The following is a 22,226-nucleotide window of genomic DNA, read 5'->3' as shown; positions in this document are numbered from 1 at the left end:
TCTCGCAGATCCACTTCTCAGTGTTTTATTGGCTAATTATGAAGCATTAGCGTTTAAATAGGCACACAACGCTGTCAGAAGGAAATGAAACTGGAGATGTTCCAACATTTACTGCAAGATGGAAAGTAATGCTCCATTGGTCAGTCGCTCCTGATATATATATTTTTGTTTTAATGATGCTTGCCACTAATCTGCTGTGTTCGTGGAATAAGAAATGGTACAGTGCCAAACATCTATCATCTAGCTGCTCCTAATCCTGCAGAGGTCGCAGAGACTGGAAGGTGATGGAACCAGCGGTTCGGTGAAGGGTACAAATCGCCAAGCATTAAGGACGTGCCGTGGATTGTGCTGACGTGGGCCGGTCTCCTCCGCCGGCTGTAAAGGGCGGCGGGTAACGCATTCACGCCGACCCCCTTGGTCATGGGATTAAAAAGAAGATTGCCTTTACAGAAACCCCAGCGGTCCACCACATCAGGGAGAGCAATCAGATGGAGAAGCGAAGACATTTTTCTCCTGGAATTCCAATACGGGAGACGATGGAGATGGACAGGGGAGCGGGGGAGGGGACGGGAGAAGTCGAAACTATTTTATTACTGCACCGACCTATCTCTTTTCTTTCTACTGCCTAAATATGACTCTTCACTGCCACCGGAGTACGTGGAACGCTAACAAAAAAGCAGTATTACAAAAGCAGTCAGCTGAGTCGAGACAGGTGTATGACCTACCCCGCAGAAGCTCTGAGTCAGGTGAGAGGAAAGCACTGAGGTAATTAGGGGTGCAGGATACAGAATGGTAATGAGCCCCCCCCTCCCCTCCCCCGCTCACACTGTCAGAAGAAGCCCTCCAGATCTGGGGGGTGGGGGTGGGGCAGGTGTTTGGCCATGATTGATTTCCCCTTTCCGATGCGCGTTTTTTTTTGAAAATCAATGCAACATGAAGGTATTTGTGTCCTCATTAATGCTGTTTGCTCAGCGGATCGATGCACATTGAGCTCCCAGCTTGTCTTTGCTGACAATATATTAGCCCGAAGAAGGGGGAGTGAGTGAGGGAGGGGGGGCTGTCGGGTCTGTTATGGCCGAGTCAAAAGTACTTAAATCCTCTGCTTTGCTGACAGTTCAGTACAAAATGACTCCATTATCGGTGAACAGCTTTTAAATCAAAACTGAACGCCGTGAAATAATTCTAGTCGAACGTACCGGAGCTGGTAGGTGAGAGTATTAAGAGGCCGTGTCCCTTGCCCAGGTTTTCAAAGAACATCCTTGTTTGGTTAATTACCTCAACAAACATTCCCAGAAGGCTTCTACATGTTATGATGTTGTTTCACAGCGTTAGATCACTCATGGGAACGCTCGCTAATGTCAAACTAGTATTTCCTTCAGCGCTTTTTCAAGTATCAACGGTCAGTAAAGACGACACAAACCAAGGCTATAGGTTGCTGTTGACAGTCTTAAAGGGAGCAGGGCGCCACCTCCTCCCTCGAGCGTCTTGCTGTATCGTTATCTCGCTCTATCGACCTTTGACCCCCACACATCTCCGTCTCCGGGGCTACTATCGTTTGTAATGGTTCTGTAAGCCGTTATCGACCTAATCAATGTCACCTCTCTCTCCCTCCCCCTCTGGGTTTCCTTCCACCAGCTGCCTGAATATGAATCAAACTGCACGCTGTAGGTCTTTGAAGAGCATCATCTAGAGCCACTAATCTAGAGCTGACTGAGTCCACTGGCATCGATTATTTTTAGCTGCATTTTATTAAACTTATTTAATGGTTTGCCTCCTTTGAAATTCTATTTAGCAGGGTCTTGACCTGAAGGGCAATTTTTATTCATTATCCCACCTGGTTACAGTGAGCTCATTGACTAAACCGCAGTGGAATTCATGATGCACATTTGAGAACTTTACTCAAAGAGGTTGCGCACAATGACCTCTTAATAACGTCTCTCTCAAAAAAGACGGCACTTCAGTGTGCCTTTACAACTTGCTGATCAAACATCTCAAGGTTATTTATTGTGATTAACTGAAGAAGAGGCCGTGAGGTTTCGGTTCAGTTAGACTTTCACATTATTTATAGAGACCCAGTGGACAAGTTGAAGGCACATTTATTCAAAATTAACATTCGGCCCACGAAATACCACAATGATCACAAGGCTGCTTTATCTTCGTCTTCGTAACCTATTGCTGATGTGGAGAAAGGGTAAACTTTGGATGCCGTTAAGTTTTGCTTGCACTTTGCAGACTCGGCGACACTACAGTAACAAAAAGCCAACATACAACTATAACCTCAAACAAGTCCAAGCATGAGTCATATGGTCATATGGTTAGTCCTTATTCCATCCATAGTACATAAGCGCTACAAACAGAGGATTAAATAATCTGAACAAACACACTTCCATGTCCACAGGTGTATAAAATCAAGCACCTAGGCATGCAGGCTGTTCCTACAAACGTTTGTCATAGAATGGGTCGCTCTCAGGAGCTCAGTGAACTCCAGCGTGGTACTGTGATAGGATGCCACCACCTGTGCAACAAGCCCATGTGATGACTATGAGGCACATAGTGCGCAGAGGTCGCCAACATTCTGCAGAGTCAATCTCTACAGACCTCCAAACTTAATGTGGCCTTCAGATTAGCTCAAGATCAGTGCGTAGAGAGCTTCATGGAATGGGTTTCCATGGCCGAGCAGCTGCCTCCAAGCCATACATCACCAAGTGCAATGCAAAGTGGTGTCAAGCACGCCGTCACTGGACTCCAGAGCAGTGGAGACATGTTCTCTGGAGTGATGAATCACGCTTCTCCATCTGGCAATCTGATGGATGAATCTGGGTTTGGCGGTTGCCAGGAGAACAGTACTTGTCTGACTGCTTTGAGCCAAGTGTGAATTTGGTGGGGGGGGGGGGATTATGGTGTGGGGTTGTTTTTCAGGAGCTGGGCTTGGCCCCTTAGTTCCAGTGAAAGGAACTTTGAATGCTTCAGCAGACCAAGAGATTTTGGACAGTTCCTTACTTGTTTGGGGATGATCCCTTCCTGTTGCACCAGTGCATGAAGCAAGGCTTCCACAAAGACTTGGATGTGGAAGAACTTGACTGGCCTTCACAGAGTCCTGACCTCAACACCTCAACCCAATAGAACACCTTTGGGATGAATTAGAGGGAAGACTGTGAGCCAGGCCTTCTCGCCCAACATCAAAGTCTGGTCCAAAATTCCCATAAACACACTCCTAAACCTCGAGCCTTCCCAGAAGAGTTGACGCTGTCATAGCTGTAAAGGGTGGGCTGACATCATATTAAACTCGATGGATTAAGAAAGGGATGTCACTTAAGCTCATATGCGTATGAAGGCAGATGAGCCAATACTTTTGGCAATATGAAATTTTAAGAGATAAATGCGTAAACTCTCCCTGAACCTTTGCAGATCTCCTTGTAACAGATGCAAAGTCATCATCTGTGTTCAGCATTCATAAGATGCATATGCAAAGCCGGATTATCTCAAGTACGGATAGTACATAAACAGTGTGTTATAATGCAGGAAGTGACAGCTGTGTACGTCGTACTGAGTAGATATGTCGAGGTGATGAGCACAGAAACGGAGAAACCACACATCCTCACGCTGGTCTTCAGGGAAGTGAACTACATCTTTCCCAGAGTGCCCCATCCAGCACAGGCTAATGAATATTTCCCAGCGAGCCGCTGCCTGCATCGTTTCAAAAACTGGACTTCACAGCAAAGGGAACCTTCACAGCTGCTCTTCCTCCCCTCAGGGCTGTAAATGGGTGCACTTGATGATTTGCTGCTGCAAAATGCTCCAGATACAGCCAAGTCAGAACTAAAAATTACCCAGTGTGTACCGAGAGCGCTAGCCTTCGCACATTTTTCCTGGATCTAAGTATGTTTACGCTGCAGGTGTTTCTTTTCTTTTTTTTACGTTGCACACAATGGATTCAGACTCCAACACTGTAGCAGTGTTTGCTTGCCTGTTTGACTTTTTAAATTTGTAATTACTTTCAAAGCGAGACTTCTCAGGTGCTGCACACGCCACCTGAGCCCCGCGCAAAACTTTCCCGCAGCACTCACCGTCCTTGCGGTGGTAGGTGATCTCCACCTTGCGCTCCTCCGAGCCCAGCAGCGCCTGGGCCACCTGGGCCACCGCGTGGCGGCTGGTGAACTGGCCGTGCAGGAAGTCGCAAGTGCACGGCTTCTGCATGATGTCCGGCCTGGAGAAGCCCGTCATTTCACAGAATCCGTCATTACAGTAGATAATGGCGCAGTTCTGCACCCGGGCATTGGCTATGATGAATTTCTTATCTGTGAAGGGGGGGAGAGGGGGTGGAGAGGAGACGATGAGAGAGACGGAGAATGTTAATTTGCCCCACGGTCGGAATATCAATCAATCATTCGGCTGTAATAATGAGAAAAGATTTGGATAAGCTAATTTATTAACAACAAACACATGAGCAGGAACAAGCATGACGAATGATTTATTACAGAAGTATACGTGGGTGTAATAGGTTTACGTGGTATTATCCTCCAAATGTAGGCGCTCAGCTGATCCATTGAATAAAAAATGACACAAGTTGGACTGCTTCAGACTTTTTAAATAAATAATAAAACATGAAATCTTTCATCTTATTGGAGTGGCCTTCAATTTTGCATTTTATTTACAATAAGAGCACATTTTTTTTTCCTGTAAATACAGATTTATCAATCCAAATCAAGTATAAAAAGTATATAAATGCATATTTTAACAAGGGTAAGTGGGAGATATGATCTGAAAGTGATTAAATCTTTTAATTGTGTTTCTTAATTGCTTAAAAAACACTATCCAGTTTGGAGAAGGAGACCACCCTGGAACAATAAACCAAACCTGGTGCCTGATAATGTAACAGGACAGGCTAATTTACTTAAAATGACTTCCATGGACCTCCTGGAATACTTCTCATCATCACATGCAAAACAGAATCGTTGCAAAGCTGCATCACAAGCATCAAAGCATGCCAAAAAAAAAAAAAAAGGCCTTTAGTCGATTTTCTAACGACTAAATAATTGTTATTGGGACTGCAGCAGGACAGACACAAAAGGCACGCAGCACGCTGGACGCACTGGAAAGGTAGTACTCACTTTGTCCTTCGAATTTCCGAATAATTATCCCCAAAAATGTGTTTTGTGGCGCAACATGACCCCTCCGGACAGGCATGGTTCCCCTCCAGATATAGTGATGTTAAAAATAAATAAATAATAATAATAAAAAAGAAATCTTTGGATATCCAAGTAAGCGCTTTCAAGTTCTAGCGGGTGTTAACCGAAGCCTGAGGGGGCTCCCCGTTTTCTTTGTCACCACTCAGTCATCCTCCACATAATCTCCCCCCTCTTCTTCTTCTTTATTTTCTTCTTCCTTCCACCCCAAAACCCCCTTGTTTTTTTCCCCCCCTTATTTCAACTCCGACGCGTCCCCGGCTGAGCGCATGGCAGTCGCTCCGCTGCGCTCCTCCTCGCCGACGTGAAGCTGGAAAGAAAGGAAGAGTCGGCGAGCCGCGGCTTCACCAACATCTCACCGCCGCTCCTCGAAAGCGCCGTGCGCGTTTGTTGTCTGCGCGCGTAGCGGGGGGCTATTGTTGTGGAGGGAAGACGGATGCTCTCCGAGGCCAATGGCTGAGAGGAGAAGAGAGAGGAGAGGAGAGAGGAGAGGCGCAGCGGTGACACCGAGAAGGGAAAACCCACATGGATGCGCAGACAAAGCGGCACACGGAGATAGGGTAACGAGTAACGCGTTACAGCGAGGTAATAAGCGGGCTTTAGCTGGCACCATGAAGACTTTAAATATTACTTCAAGCTTATGCTAATACACTTTAAACGGAATTATAAACGTATTACATCCACTTTACGCTCATTTAGGACCTTATTTAGGTTACGTCAGGTGTGGAAATGGAGCGTGCGCAGTGGGAGCTAGTTTACCTGCGAACACGGAAGGAAAAAAAAAAAAAATGACTCCGGGGTGTTTTAATTTAAGGAAGATTAAAAATAACACGATTAAAAATAAAATGAATTAAAATGAGACGGGGGATGTAACGACACCTTTGTTACTATGATTACCTCGCGCGCACCTGCCGCTTTTCCCCCTCCCCACCCCCCCTCCGCGAGGGGGTGACGTCAGGGCAGCCTACGCAGGTGTGTCTCATTAACGGAGAGCCCTCGGCTAGCGTCCATCATGGCGGACCGACCGCTGCCTGGAAACGGATTCTCGGAGACTCGGGTTTCCGCCTCTACCTTCCGCGGTCTGCTGGCACGAGGAGCTCCGCTGTGGCTCGGCCTGCTCGCAGCAGCAGCAGCGGCAGCGGCTCGGGGGAGGAGGCGCTGGCCATGGTGCTGCCGAAGCGTTTCACTTTTCCTCTTTTTTTTTTTTTTTTTAAGCGGATTACAAAGAGATAGGGGAGTCTACCTCTGCTTCCCTGAGATAATAAGAAGAAAATAAGCCGCCATATTTGAGCTTCATTAGCAAATCTTTCCCAACAAGCTACTTCAAAGTAGACTGAAACAAATAGTGCAGAGGAACTATATGCACGATTTGGATTTACACCGTTTACACTGCATATTTAGCTACATTAAAGGACTCACTATGTTGAATATGTATGTCATTTTTGATTCACTATGTACACAGTCTGGCCAAAAACAAACGTCGCCACCTGGATTTACCTAAGCAAATATTTCTGAGCCTCCTATTGGATAATTACTGCATGGGTTAGGATTATGTTTCAGCTGGCGACAAGTTATTTATCCCCAACTGATGCAATGAGTAGCTTCTCATTTCTTAAACAACCATGTCTAAAGACACATCCTGTGGTCGTGGAAAAGATGTTTGAGAAGGGTCAAATCTTTGGCATGCATCAAGCAGAGAAAACATCTAAGGAGATTGTAGAAACTACTAAAACTGGGTTAAGAACTGTCCAACGCATTATTAAAAACTGGAAGGATAGTGGGGAACCATTGTCTTTGGGGAAAAAAATCCTGATTGATCGGTGATCACTTAAACGTTTGGTGAAATCAAACCAAAGAAAAACAACAGTAGAACTCAGGGCTATGTTTAACAGTGAAAGTAAGAGCGTTTGCACATGTACAGTGTGAAGGGAACTCAAGGGATTGGGACTGAACAGCTGTGTAGCCTTAAGATAACCATTAATCAGTGAGGCTAACCAGAAAAAAGAGGCTTCAATGTGCTAGGAGCACAAAGATTGCACTCTGGAGCAATGGAAGAAGGTCATGTGGTCTGATGAGTCCAGATTTACCCTCTTCCAGAGTGATGGGGGCATCAGGGTAAGAAGAGAGGCAGATGAAGTGATGCACCCATCATGCCTACTGTCTACTGTACAAGCCTGTGGGGGCAGTGCTATGATCTGGGGTTGCTGTAGTTGCTCAGGTCTAGGTTCAGCAACATTATGTTGCCCAAAGAATGAGGTCAGCTGACTACCTGAATATACTGAATGACCAGGTTATTCCATCAATGGATCGTATTCCAAGATGACAATGTCAGGATTCATGGGGCTCAGATTGTTAAAGAATGATTCAGGGAGCATGAGAGATCATTTTCACACATGGATTGGCCACCACAGAGTTCAGACCTTAACCCCATTGAGAATCTTTGGGATGTGCTGGAGAAGGCTTTGTGCAGAGGTCAGACTCTCCCATCATCAATACAAGATCTTGGTGAAAAATGAATGAAACACTGGATGGAAATAAATCTGGTGACATTGGAGAAGCTTATTGAAACGATGAACTGTGCTAAACGAGGCTTGGGTTCCTTGTTTTTGCGCTGCTTCGCTCAAACGGCGGCGGGTCATCTGGATCGGAGGTTTTAATACTCTCTCTCTCTCTTTCTCTCTCTCACTTCTCCCTCAATTTATTTCCTCGCCCGCTCCACTTTCCTTTCGGATTCAATTTGCCGCTCTCCGACACGCACAGGCCAACGAGCACACCCAGACTCTAGTGAAACATCTGTCCCACCCTTACACTAGAGCTCCCTCCATCTGGCCCATTGAGAAAACCATTCACATTACAAAGACACGGTTGTTGAGTGGAGCGACTACGGTGGCTTCTTTGTGACTGCAGCTTTTGTTCAAGACTCTACTCCTTGCCATATGTCAGCTTTAGACGTGTGTGTTGTTCCTTTTCCATGCCCTGTCCCAGAGATTCAAGTGGTTGCTTTCGAGTATTTATCAGCACTAATCTGCATCTCATGCTCGCCGCTTCTCATCTCACCGTAATGATATTTGAATTCATAAAAATCTGTTAATCCGCAGCGCAAATCTTTCACTTTCCCCTCCCTCGTTCATTCATTCCTCCCTCACTTCATCTCTTTTCGCACAGCGAGCACGACTCGCAGCAGTGAGACGGCAAAAGGGCAGGCCTGCCCCTGAGTCATATTCACATTAAAGGGAGTGACGGCGTTAATTAATTGTGTTTTTAGCTTGTGACGTGCCCACTGAAGGGACAGCTGGTAGTGACAAACACCATTTCCATACTGAAGCCAGAGTCTCTTTATTAATGCACCTCAGGACAGAAATGTGAGCGATGTTTCTGTTTGGGATACTGCAGAAATATACGACGCCAGGATGCTTTTATTTAGATCATTTCAAAAGCCATCAAGAAAATATACGTTTTCGATAAAGGTATATTCCACCCAGGCCTCAATTTAAGACTTATTATTTCATAACGACACAAGGGTTGGAGGAAACTGGGGGAAACAGACGCATTATTGCCTTGGCAACAGGCCAGCAGCCACAATAAAACTATATAAAGCAACAAACTGCATTTCGGCACAGCCTACACTCAGGTGGGACAGTTAAAGGTTTAAGGCTGCAGACGAGCTTAAACCTTTAACGGTCTCAAATGTTGCTGGCCACCATAAAATCCACTCCGTTTTGGTCCAGACTGAGATGATGGCGTATTCTGGTGTGGTCCTGACTTGACCAGAAAAGTTCAAGATGTTTTAAATTTAATTTAGGTTGTAAGCAAATGGGTAGAAACATGAGTTTAACAAAAACTAATTTAATTTCCCATCGTGTAGCATGGCCGAAACCTGAAACCAACACCAAATACTGCAGTTCCACGAATGGCCACTAGAGGGTGTCCCCAAAAATAGTCAACTTTACTGCAGAAATAAACACAAAAAACAGTTTTCGTCTCTATAGCTAATTTTCCTATTTATGGCAACTGTACAAAGGCGAATTTTCATATAGTTTGCTTGTTTAATTGGCTAAAGTATGGCTAATGGGGGTGTGGCTGCTTTGAGTGACAGTTGGTTGCCCTCTCAGGTTGCCAGTTGTCAGCCGTTGCACCATCCAACCACCTCAGCTCTTGTCCCGCTTCACTTCTTTGCCCTTTCCGCTAAAACTACGCTGGTGGATATGCTAAGTACTGTGAAGCGCCACGTTAGCATTGGCATTGGCATTGTAAGGATGTTAGCCATCTAGCATTAGCATTAGCCCCGCTTCACCTCTTTATCTTTTTTTGAAATTTGCCACAACTTGGGTAGAGCCACCTCACTTGGCTTCGAAACCGTTCTACGAGAGTCCTAGGTACAGTTAGTGTAGCAACGCGTTCACAAGGATGTTAGCCCTCTAGCATTAGCATTTAGCTCAAAAACACAGCCCCACGGAGCTGCAGGACTTGCACGGCTGCAGCTTTTCCTGTTTCGGAAGATCTTTGCAGCATCATCAATCTGCAACGGAGAGACTCCAGGCCAACGCAGGGAAGTTAGCCCGGCTTCCAGGCAGGAAGGGCTGTTTTTGAAGCCCCTTACCTCAGAGAGAGGACCGGTGTAGTTGTCAAATAATCAAATGACTCGTTTTTGTTAAAGAACCATTAGTTAAAAACACGTTTTTACAATCGTATCAATCATTATCATTGGCGTTGTACGGATGTTAGCCCTCTAGCATTAGCATTTAGCTCAAAAACACAGCCCCACAGAGCTTCATGACTTGCACGGCTGCAGCTTTGCTTCAAATATAAGCGCATTTCTCTGCAATCTGACAATATATAACATTTCAAAACTGTTATTATAAAGCTGTTTGCATTTACACCTTTTAGTAATCCTCTAAATTAATCTTTTGCAAACAATCTTTTTGCATACATATACTACATGTCATTTACTTGCAGTCATTATCAGTTGAAATAACACAATTAACCTGTCTGCTCATGTCTACTTGTTTACATGTGCATCTTGAACATCTCTCCGCAGATGCTATTGGCCATGGCATCACAGCAGTTTATGGGAACTGATGGCTATAAATAGACGTCGCTGTATTTACTTCTCATTTAACTGGAACTTATCTGTTTATGCCCTTTCATGAGATTTACGAGCTGGGCCAGGTTTATGAGTAATGGCGAGGGGCGGAAATTAAGTTTTATCTCCAATGACGCTGTTAAAGGTGTAATGAATAATTAAGTGGAAATTAAGCAGTGCAGCAGGGACAAGGGTCTCGGTGGTTACACGTAAAGCTGGAGGGTTTGAAAGTATTGCACGGGAGAGTTTCAGTGAGTCCAGGTGTATTCTGTTTAATAAAACCAAATGCTTATTTCTACCATGCCCTCCGCCCCTTGGGAAATATTGTCACTTGGTCCAAGTCTCTCATGGGGAAATAAATCCCTCCACTGATTGAACTCTGCAGCTGTCTGCTAGTAAAAGCTGACAACAGACTATTGATCTTAGAGTATGCTAGCACCATCCGGTCTCAATAAATCTCCTAATTTGTCTTTGGAATTGACATGATCTCATTTAAAGCAGAGTTACGGAAGGTTTTCCAAGATAATGAGTTTGCTAGCAGTTTTCTTAGCTTGATTGCTAATGGGGCGATTAGTTGACTGCCTGTTTGTAAGTTGTATTAATGGCTCGTTTCTTTAATTTGGCTGCGAAGCATTCCTCCATAATGGGGGCAGTTCATCGTCCAACAGCTGAACAAAAATGGAGGATGTGGTGCACCTCACCGGCATTGGATTCACTTTCACCACGGTATGCTGTAATGTAAGCAGGAGTGGTTTGCTGTCTTGCGTGCGTTGGCGTGTCATGCCTGGGTTTGAAAAAGGATGGGGCTGAAACAGCTAGTTCTCTAATTGGATTGGAGCTGAGTCAGCAGGTGAACGATTTCAACTTTTCCCCTGTCGTTGCGATGTATCGGGGAAAGAAAAATGTTTATAAGCGGAGAGTGTAACCTTGCTGCTGAGTGGATATCCTGTCACAAACTTGCAGTGCTTGGTTTCAGTCTGTCATTCTTGTAGCGCGGTCCACCTTTTGAGGGTCGCGTGTAGTAGGGTGATGGACCGAAACATCAAACATCCATCCTCCTGCCTGAGGCTTTCAGGAACGTTCCTCTCAACATCAGCGCTACAAAAGATGCTGTCCACTGTCATATAGATAAACGTATCTGATGCCACATTCAAAGCTCAGGGCCAGCAAGGGGTTTATTTTCCTGCTTTTGTGAGTGTAAGAAAACTAACATGGTTAATTACATGGAGTGCCAACAAACCAGCAGTGATTTCCCTTGGTGCTTGTAAAGGATCTCCATTACTACTGTATGAGGCTTTTTTTTTTTTTTTTTTTTTTTCTCTCCTTACCTCGGCCCATGAGAGAGGCTCGGCTCCTACTGTAGCTTGTGCAGCAGTCATTAAATTAAACCCGGCGCTTCCTAATCCTCTCGAACATCAGCTCATTCATGACTACGACGAGGAACAAATAACACGTGTGTCGGAGTTGTTTATGTGTCTGAATATCCCTTTTAATGCAATCATGACAAGAGTTCATGTTAGGAGATGGTTTTCCCCCAGTCATAGAAAAAATGCAATCCCGATTCTTACATAAGTTGATATATAGAAAGTACCAGTAACCAGTGTGAACTTCTTCCTGAGCCTCCAATCAGAAAGAGATGAGAAGAATTATACAGGAAAACATACTGAAATAATACATGAAGAAACACGGAACCATCTGTTCCAATGACAGTTTTAATATAATTCATCGGATACCCTATGATGCATAGTCGGCCAGAGGCAAACTAGAATTCAAATGAGGCGTTGTTAAAATACCTCCATTTGTCAAGCAATAGCGGGAAATCCATTCTGAGGAATAAAATGAAAGGAGAAACGACATGTTTACATGCCTTGCACAAAAAAAAAAGTTTGGCTAATGTGGCCGTGGCTGCTTTGAGTGATAGTTGGACGCTCTCTCAGGTTGTCAGGTGTTAGCCACTGCATCATCCAACTACCTCAGCTCTAGTCCCGCTTCACCTCTTTGCCCTTTTTTTGGAATTTGCCACAACTTGGGTAGAGTCAGGAACTTGCAAGATGGCGGCGGCCGGGCCACCACACTTGGCTTCAAAGTCGCTCTACGGGAGTCTCAGGTACAGTCAGTGTTGTGCCGCATTAGCATTGGCATCGTAAGGATGTTGGCCCTGTAGCATTAGCATTTACCTCAAAAACACAGCCCCACAGAGCTGCAGGACTTGCACGGATGCAGCTTTGCATGTTCCAGAAGATCTTTGCAGCATCATCAGTCTGCAACGGAGAGACTCCAGGCCAATGCAGGGAAGTTAGCCTAGCTTCCAGGCAGGAAGGGCTGTTTATGTAGCCCCTTAACTCAGAGAGAGGACCGGCGTAGTTGTCAAATAATCAAATTACTCGTTTTTGTTAAAGAATGATTAGTTAATAAGACTTAATTCGCCAACAATCGCCGAAAGGATACATCCTCTGAAGAGAACCACTGTGCTAATTGTAATAGCCAAGCTTCACAAGGACGCATCTTGATAATGATAATGGTTGTGGTAACGATGAAGCTAAATCAGTAGCACTCATGAGGGTATACCCAGACTGGTCCTATCAGCGCGCTCCTCTGTGAGAAACGCATTTCACTCTATGTTAATCTCCCAACCAGCATTGGCCTTTAGCCTCCTTGCTGCTGCCACTGCTGCTGGGAGTGTTTTTGAAAGGAGAATACCCCCCTCCCTCCCCCCTGGTAAGCCTGACACTATCAGCTCGGCTGGTCCATTCATTTTTAGCTTAATCTGTTCAGTATGTGAAGCAATTTAGATCGGCCAGCCAGGCCTTGGCCCCTAATCCACGGATCACTCCGGGCCAAATGGCTGCGTACACCCAGGGATGACCCTATCTGCCTCTCTATTCTCCCTCGGTTTATTTCTGCCCGCTCTTGTTTTTGTTGGCCCCTGATCTCCTATCTGGCTGGGTGCCATGAAAAGACAACGGGATAGTCAGAAAGACTCCGGCTGAACACAAACAGAATAAAAGATGTCCACAACTTGGGTACAGGCGACGAAGACTGACGATCAAGTTATGCATTGTTGCTAGGGGTTTCTCTTTGTTTTTACCCGTGCACATTTTGTCCCAGACCTTTTCCACATCTGGGCCCCTTCCACTGATTAATGTCTCACCTTTCCACATCCACCGTCTTGCTATCTTTTCAGAGTCGACTCAGTGGTTCATGGGAAACACGCGCCTAGGACGCAGTGTTGGCGTGACAACGATAACCCCCGTGTCACAGAAGATACCACCGGCGGCTCTCCTTAAGCCGGCGGCTTTGTCTTCTGTCAGTGTCGCCATCACAGCTAAACGCCTGTGACTGCACAGCTCATCGCCAGAGAGAGGTGTCATTCCAGAGATGCATCACCCTGTACATGTCCCCCCCCGTCTCCTGGTCCACTCGAGGTGCCGGAGTGGAGTGTCTCTGACTCGTGTGCGTGTACAGTATGTCTTTTTTTGTGAGTGTACTTGCGTGGCTGTTCTAGTAGGGAGTAAAATGACGTGATCGGAGTTATAACCGTGCGCACATTTGCATGTGTGAGAGCAACGGAGAAGAAGGTTTTGCTTTATGTTCTCTTACGACCGGAATATTATCAGCCTCGGTTGGTTTGGGCCCAACAAAAATTAATTCGACACTGGATCACAGTTAATGTTTAGTGGTGCAGATTCTCAAAGTTTGCGGAGACAGTGGGGATTTTGGACCCTGGTTGTTATGCATCACACCCTGGCTACGATCAGGTTAGGGCTTGAATTTTAAGGCCATACGTCTGGAAGATCTCAACAACTTTTGTTTGGATTGACGTAAATGTTGATACCTTGCATTTTCATCGAATCGGCACCAGACAAAGTGTTTTATAGATGAATTATCTCAGTCTGTACTGCATGATGGGGCACAAAATTTTGTTCGGACATTCAAGTGTAACCCCAAAACCCCCAACAACTTCGCATGTCCGCTAACATTTGGGATTTGAGGTGAAGTATCCCAATAAATGTTGTGTGGATTGCCCCAAGGGTTGGGATTGGATTGCCCCAGTGGTTGTAAAACTGGTATAACAAGAGCAAGTGGACTTTTAGACGCTAGGTCCTCTGGTGCCCTCACACTAGACGAAGGGCGCTTGCACAAAAGTGCGTGGCAAGTGCGTACATCCAAAGAAACAAGCTAAAGAGAGGCTTTCTGATTTATGACCAATGACCAGATTCTTTCTAAAATCATCAGCCTCAAAGCATGCAACATGCCTCGCAAAAAAAAATCAGTTCAGAAAGTGGAAGATTGTGTTTAAGTCCATAACTAACACAAATCTCAAGTCAAGTCTCAGATCAGCTCCTTGTGCCAGTTCCTACAACCAAACCCATGAGTATAGCAGATTCTGTTTTTAGCATTTCTCTGCCCTATAATGACTCCTGCCAAGAGAGCCGAGTGAAATCCTTTTGTCATTTGTGAAATTACAGCAGAGGCAGCCGGGCCCCCGTGTTGTCTCCTCGTCGCGCACAGCTCCACATGTAAACACCTGAGATTTGCACTCATCATACACCGACGGGTGTAATTAAATGAAGCCGTGATTGCCACTGCAGATGGTGACAATTGCAACTATTTGTGAGAGCAGCTGGATGTTCCCCAGCTAACGCAATCACAAACAAGTCACATGAATCATCTTCTGGCAACAACCAGTGAGTTGGCGTTTGGATCTATGAAATGATATTGGAACAAAGACATACAAAAAGATATTACTCACTCGACAGCAAGACTACTTTGGGCCGTATTCAGTTTTAAATATAGCCTACTTTCAGCAAAGTTAAAACGAAAAATATGTGCAATATTCACACCCGGGGTCCCACTTTGTAGTCACTGTTGTGAACAATGAGAGCTGTGGGATAATTTCCTGCATTAACTCAGCTTGGGTACGGCAGATGAAACATTGAGGACACGGAGACCAATTAAATCAATAATGCTGACAGAGTAGAGAGGGGGTATTTGAGGACTTTTTAACCTGCTGAGTTAATTCCCAATCATCAGAGAAATTCTAGGGATTTCCAGGATGTAATGCTTCAGAGAAGTCCTACTGCAGAAACATTATAGTAGAGACACAGTCTGTGGCTTTGCGGCTTGTAGTCATTCCCCAAGTTAACCATCTGAGACTTGATAGAAGTCTTACCAGTGACTGAAAAAAAGCAATGTCGAGCTCAGAAAAGGGAAAAATTCTGTCGCCTTCTTGGCAGTGCCAGACTCGGTCTAACTGCTTTCTGATTCAAAAATAGACAAAGAGGTTGGGTGTCACCGGAATGGGCTGTTTCACGCTCAGTTGGGCAGTTTTGAATTTGGTGTTTGGGATCATGTGCACTGCAGCCAGACTTGTGGCGGTTGGCTGCTATAGTTTGCAACTGGAGGATTTCTACTATTCGACCGCATTGCCTTTTATGATAAGATACGCTAAAATAAAATATTTTGGGCATTTGTTTGTGCGTTTTGCCGGTTTTTGAACATCTTTTCATTTGGAAACCATCTTGTCACACTGCAACGTATTTATTTTTGCTTTAAAGTCATGCATTTTAATGTGGAAGTTTATCGGTATTGACTCGCTTTTGCAGCCAGCCTCTAGTGGTTATTTGAGGAACTGCAATATTTAGCACGTCCTCGTTGGTGGCTACCTACAGATTTCACAGCTTTGCATGCAAATGTAATACTCCACACATATAATAGATAACTTATTTTAGGCTTTAAGTTTATCTAATCAGTATTTTCAGACGAACAACGATCAAATGATGTATGACAGTAGCGGAGTCAGGCGCGGCTCTACACACTCCCTCCCGAGCATGAAAAGGAAAAACGAAAAAGTTTCTAACCTGAAAACACAGAAGAGCACCTAGCAGAAAAAAAAGACAGATATTTTTCACACAAGGTGGTGGAGACCAAAACAAAGCTAAAAGAGAGAAACCCACCCACACAAGGCAGTTAGCTTGAGTCGGTTGCATGTTTACACTATGTGTTTGTATGATTGTGAGGGAACAATACGTTTATTTAAATGTTCTCCACATCGCTGTCAGTCTTGTTTGCGCTTATGAAAGGTTCAAACGCCCAATTATTAAGAGGTCATCCTTACGATGACTCTGCCATCCCCCTCCCTCCTCCTCTTCATTACCACACCGCTATCAAACCTGCCGGCAGCGCTCCAGCCGACCGAAACCGCCTCACCTCCACCCTTCCCTCTCCTTCGGCCTGCCTCTCGCTCGCTCTCACTCTCTGCCAGCTCCAGCCGGTCTGAGGGATCAGGAGGCAGCGTTGCCGTGGCAACGTGTCCTATCCCTATCGCTGGATGGATCATCCATGGATTGTTGTTTCCCCGCCACCTCGAAACTCTGCAGAATGCATGCACGAATCAGAGAAACGGCCAACTTCTTTCGCCCTGCAGCCTTTTAGCAACACTTTCCTTCTGATCCGCTGTTTGAATTTCATTTCTTTCCCTTTCCTTTCCTTATTTGTCCGTATGTGGTTCCCTGAGCCTGCAAACTCTGACTGTGTTCTGTGTGACAGCTGGAGTCGGATGAAATAAGCTTTAATAAACGCCTTGTTTAAGAGGTGAGGCGTCTCTGTGGGATCCCCCATCAAGCCTCCTGTGCTGGGAAAGGCATCAGTGACGAGCAAGGACCTGATTCTCCAGGGAAGAATTCAGGGTTTAGACCTGCGCTGCCGCTTTTTCACGGGCAAATGCTTGTTTATGCATGCATAATAGCGTTTACCCGCGGGTTTTGCATGCAGATGAATACAGAATTGCATTTTTGTACATATTTTCTATGCAGGGCTGCTCTCGAGACTGAAATGCTGTTACTGGATCAGTTGAGTCTCAGTGGATGTAGCCAAAAAAAGCGACAGCAGACCGCAGTGAAGGCCTGGTGAGAAGGTAAAATAATAGAAGAGCTGAGAGAATAGCTGATCTTTCAAGTACAAGCTATACCAGACTGCCAAATAGTCTACTACCCTGCATGTAATCTTTAGTCTAATTTTGTAGACTGCTGACTCAAGGATCACAAGCAAACGTGGCACACTTGCTGCCTTCAGATGGGGTTGTCTTTACCTTGTTTGCAAGAAACGTCTCCATGAAAGGTGACTTCTGATACAGAGAACCTTGCAAGTGGAAATATCGGTAAAGTTTCATGTTTGATGACATTTTTTGGAGGTGGATGAAGTTAATATCGTATATATTTCTAATAATGCGCAAGAGGAAAGTGCTTTAATATGCCTGTTCCTGCGTTAAGTTATCTGGCCGTTAGCTTGCTAAGCTGTTAGCCTTGGTGACATAGCAACGCTGCAATGTCTCGCCATAACCAGGAGCTCACAAGTTCAAATTGGAGGCAGCGTCTAAGTTGCCTCCAGCTCCAACTATATTAAGCTGTAGAGATGTTTCTCTCAAAGCCACAAATGTCAAACTCAAGGTGGCGCCAGAGAAAAATCTGAAATATTCCTCCTCTTGTGCTCATAAACGCCAAATTTTATCCATGCAAAGGCCACAGCACTGAAGAACCATTATGAACCCCGAGATGGCTTCAGAGGAAAAGTCCCAGCATCGCAAGGGCTCATCCAAATGAGATCAAGAACCTCTGTAAAAAAAGCTAGTTCAATAAAGTAGATGTCGGCATATTAACATTTTATTGAAATATATTCATCACAGCAGCTGTTGAGATAATTCAGTCGCTCCATTACCTCGGCTTAAATGTAGCCAGAATTTAAATTGATTCACATATTAATATATCTGTTCCTCATTTCTCATTCTCAACTCGGAGAAATGTGGTTGATTCTGGCTCCAGACCAGGGCTGGAAGAGGGAGGACGAAGAAGAAGAAGAAGTAGTACGGCTCTTGGCTGATCAAAGAGCGCGGCGAGAAGTTTCATTTGCATATGAATGTATCCGCCGTGCTGCCCCTGGACGCTCCCAGGACGGGCTGCACCAAGCATTAAAAGCGCTGGGACGACACTCGCTCCAGATGGTTCAACTAAAACTGATGAATTTGTTTTTGTTTGCTCTTGACAAGTCACCTGGGGGGAAGGGGTCGCATGAAAAGTTGCTAAATCCTCAACTGACTGCTCTAAAAACAAAAAAAATGTTTGCATAACCCAAACTGAGATCCGCCAGTACCCATTGCATTACACACACACTGCTTGATATCTTGACAGGACGATCCATTTAAAAGATGTCATACAAGGTGAAGTTGCCCACTGATCAATCTCCTCCATTGATTTATGGCTAATGACATTGAGCGATGGCTGCAGAAAGCTCCCACATTTAGCCTATTGACGCGCTGTATCGAGTGACCGATGGCTCGCTGAGAATCATTTCCCGGGGCTCGTAAAGCTACCCGCCAGCTAATTGACAGCATAAAGCGCTAAATATAAAATGTGGCTTTAATCAACAGGCATATTTATAGCGCTGAAAGTCCCGTTAAAATGTCACAGCGACTTTCGGGGCTTGCAGGAGAATGAGGTGGCGTTGGAAGGAGGGAGCTTGTCCTCTGAATGACTTGGCGTCAAACTTCAAGTGTCCACGCTGCTTCAGTGCATCTAGGGAAGACATGAAATGCATGTTTCAGAATTCCTAATAGGGGAAGCGAGGCCAAAATTCTGCAGGCCACAATTTTTTCGTGGGGGGAAGGTTGATCTGGAGTCACTCCGTTGGGAACCGATTATGCTCCAGCAAAGATCTTCCATGTCAATCATATCGTTTGAGGAGGTTCTGGACAGAAGATCCATTTGTGTGCTAAGGGTGCCGGTTGCAACACCTACCAGAACCTTCTGAATATAGTGTAGCTCTCCCTTGTGCCTCCAAAACAGTTGGGACTCATCAGAGAATGGACATAAACCTTCTGAGGTTGTCCTGTGGTGTCTGGCAAAAGAAGGGGGGAGGGGCCTCTGTGGGTCATCCCATAGATACTTGATCAGTTTGGGATCTAGTGAATTTGGAGGCTGTTTTTCATAATTTTTTTGAGTTAAACCGTGCTAGGGATGCCTGCTGCCATCAAGGAGTGTCATTGCTATGGGGTGTTGGGTGCCTGGTCCGGTATAGGTGGGTGCTACAAGTCTAAGTAGCATCTACACCAATGAACGCAGGGTCCAGAAGTTGTTGTTGTTGATGTTATTTACTTCTTCTGTCAGAGGTTTTAATGTTGTGGCTGATTGGTGTTTGTTTTCAAGAAAGGCGGTGGACAGGCCCATCTACCACCCTGACATCCACCCTTTACTCCCACCACACTGCATAAGGAGCCGTCAACTATTTATTAAAGGTCCACAACCGTCACAAATGTGTTGATTGTACTTTTAGTTTTATTGTATAGATGAAGACACATAGTGGTAACTAGTTGACTTTAAAGGTGTTGGTAGGAAATTTTTTTTGTCATATTTCGGGATCTCATAATTTACAGTTTGTAAGGTTCAACACCTGGCAAAAAAGCTAACATGCAGTATTTTATTTCTGTTTCTTTCACTAATTGCCATGCTGCATGGAGTCACTCTGCTCTTGAACATGGTGCACGCTGTGATTCGTAGATCAACAAACACTTTCGCCTCAAATTGGCACCATGCAGTTAGACATGTAGTCCAATTACCTGATATTTAATTAGAAAGGCTTCTGCTCGGTTTTGAGTCTCCACAGCGCTGATCCGCCGTCTGTTTTCTGGAGGGAACGCCGTGAACTGATCCCACTTAAGGCGAGGGCGAAAAACAACACGTAACGGGAGCCGTTCGCGCCGAGTCTTGGTTTACTCTTGTTATAATGATGTAATTAAACACAGTTAATTAGAGCTGTCAGCGGCTGACGGCGTGACGCCATCGGGTGCGCCTCGCGTGGTCTCGGCGTAACAGGAGCCAACGCCTCGGCTGCTGCCTATCGAGGGCAAGGGAAACTATAGAAGCATCCTATAAACAGACGACGACTGCCACAGCGGCGGCAGCAGGATTCAGTTTCTCTTATAGGGCACCTCCAAAAGCAGCTGGCCTCATTAGATGCCACAAAGTTATGTCAAGGTAATGATGGATGAAACTTGGAAATAGTTCAGTTTTTTCTAAGCTGCGAACACATCAATCTTTAAAGAAGTCCCTAGGTAGTGCTGTAGGCGAGGTATTATCACCTCCTTGAATATTTTATGAAGAGGCTGCTAGTATGTGTACATGCACTGTTTACATATAGGCCCCTGAACATGTTTAGCACATAACAGGAGGGTGTGAGATGCTGCTAGGCAGGGCATACGTGCATTAATGGAGTTGCTTGCATGGTTGGAAGCATGGCCCGAGACAAGTCCCCGCAGGACCTTCTAGTGCAGGCGAACTAACCAGTTGGTCCTTGCAGTGGTGGACAAACAGCAGAAGAAGGCCGTACAGGTAGATGGATCACCACCGGGGACCACCATGGGTGCCTTCGTCCATCCCACGGTGTTGCAGGCCTCCGGTAGAGGACCCGAGCTTGAAGGAAACGGACACCACTCACAAAAGGACGGGCTGCGGCGTGCGAAAGCTAAGGCTCGCTTTACACGGTGTTGCGTAACTCGGCTTAGAAGGAGGCATTGCAGCGGTCAGAGGTGGAATTTTAAATCTCAGTGTCTCAAAGTTCCTGATCCGGACAATATTGCTCATACTTCACTTCACATGGTATCCTGTTTCATGTGGAAAAAATTCTATAAAGGGTCAATATCGCCCTCTGTTGGTAATATTGTTGAAACACACGTGTTATAAATCTGACGAAACTATGATTGATACGACCCTCCGTAACAGAAAGTAGAATGTGACTAAATTTAAGCACATTTAAGGGGATCAACAGGGAGGTCAAAGGTCAACTGATGCTTACCAATATAAGCAGCCAAGAAATTTGGCCCTTCTAATTACTTAGCACATTACAAATAGACTTTACACTTTATTATTAATACAGAAATACATATCATACAAGATATAACATATTACAAATCTTACTGACCTTCAAATCACATTTTCATGTACACGCTTCCCTCGCTAAAGTGGATCTATTGGCTAGGCTACTTATCTCCATGTATCCGTGCACTGAAAATTGCATTCAAGTATGTTTTCTGGCAAATAAAAATGACTCGGCTTTCATCAGTTTCTGTGACTGCTAACCAGCCTAGAAGAAGCAGTGTTGGCTGGCGTTCAAATCTTCCACAAACCGAACAGCAGTGGAGAAGAAATGAAGTAGGAAATCCAACTGGACAGAGGAACTGTGTTTGCTTCTGACTGAACTGGTCAGTGAGAATAAAAGTGTTTTGAGACGTAGACTTGGCTCCAAGTCATCACTGCTGCATTGTTGCATTTTTGCATTTTTTCCTGTTGCTAAATACCTCAGTGTTGTGATGACTTTCATTTCCGGTGATATTGCGATTGTAACAAGCTTGATTGTCATTCGGTGTTTGGAGAATATCTCTCCTGCCTCTTCTTTCAGACATTTTCTCCTCTGCTTAAGAAATTCCTACGGCTCCTAAAAGTCCTCCTCCCTGCTCTTAACAGATCTCACCTTAGGAGCACTCTTAAGAGCTAAGATTCTTTAGGAATACCTTTTATCTTTACGAGGAGCTACTCCTGACTTTGAGAGAATAAATAACATTGACCATCTTTTGACAGTTCAATGTTCTGCTGGGAAACTTTTGGACCTGGCATTCATTCATGTGGATGTTACTTAGACATGTAGCACCCACCTAGACCAGACCAGGCACCCCCACCCCATAGCAATGATACTCCTTGATGGCAGCAGCCATCCCCAGCAGGATGCAGCCAGACACAGACAGAAAAACGCTTTAGGAACAACTCAAAAAAACATGAAGAACAGCACAAGGTGTTGACCTGGCCTCCAAATTCACTAGATCCCAAACTGATCAAGTATCTGTGGGATGATCCACAGAGGCCCCTCCCCTCAACCCACAAATTTTTGACTTAAACTATTGTAAAACACTG

The 22,226-nt window shown here is 45.1% G+C and overlaps 1 protein-coding gene across 1 annotated transcript in view; it reads right to left on the bottom strand.

Moving 5' to 3' along the window:
- Positions 1-5,187, bottom strand: part of LOC311509184 (voltage-gated inwardly rectifying potassium channel KCNH7-like) — a gene marked incomplete at both ends in the record, with an annotated part of 44,918 nt that extends 39,731 nt beyond the window's left edge. Inside the window, 2 exons of the mRNA XM_084574264.1 lie at positions 4,068-4,298; positions 5,112-5,187. Of these exons, the coding sequence (XP_084430390.1) occupies positions 4,068-4,298; positions 5,112-5,187 (307 nt within the window). The remainder of the gene's footprint in view (positions 1-4,067; positions 4,299-5,111) is intronic.
- Between the last annotated feature and the right edge of the window lie 17,039 nt (positions 5,188-22,226).

This window comes from Chelon labrosus (genome assembly GCF_963514085.1).
Source record: "Chelon labrosus genome assembly, chromosome: 24".
Taxonomy (NCBI): Eukaryota; Metazoa; Chordata; class Actinopteri; order Mugiliformes; family Mugilidae; genus Chelon; species Chelon labrosus.
The sequence above is the reverse complement of the archived record's forward strand: the minus strand, read 5'-3'. Positions and strand labels throughout refer to the sequence as shown.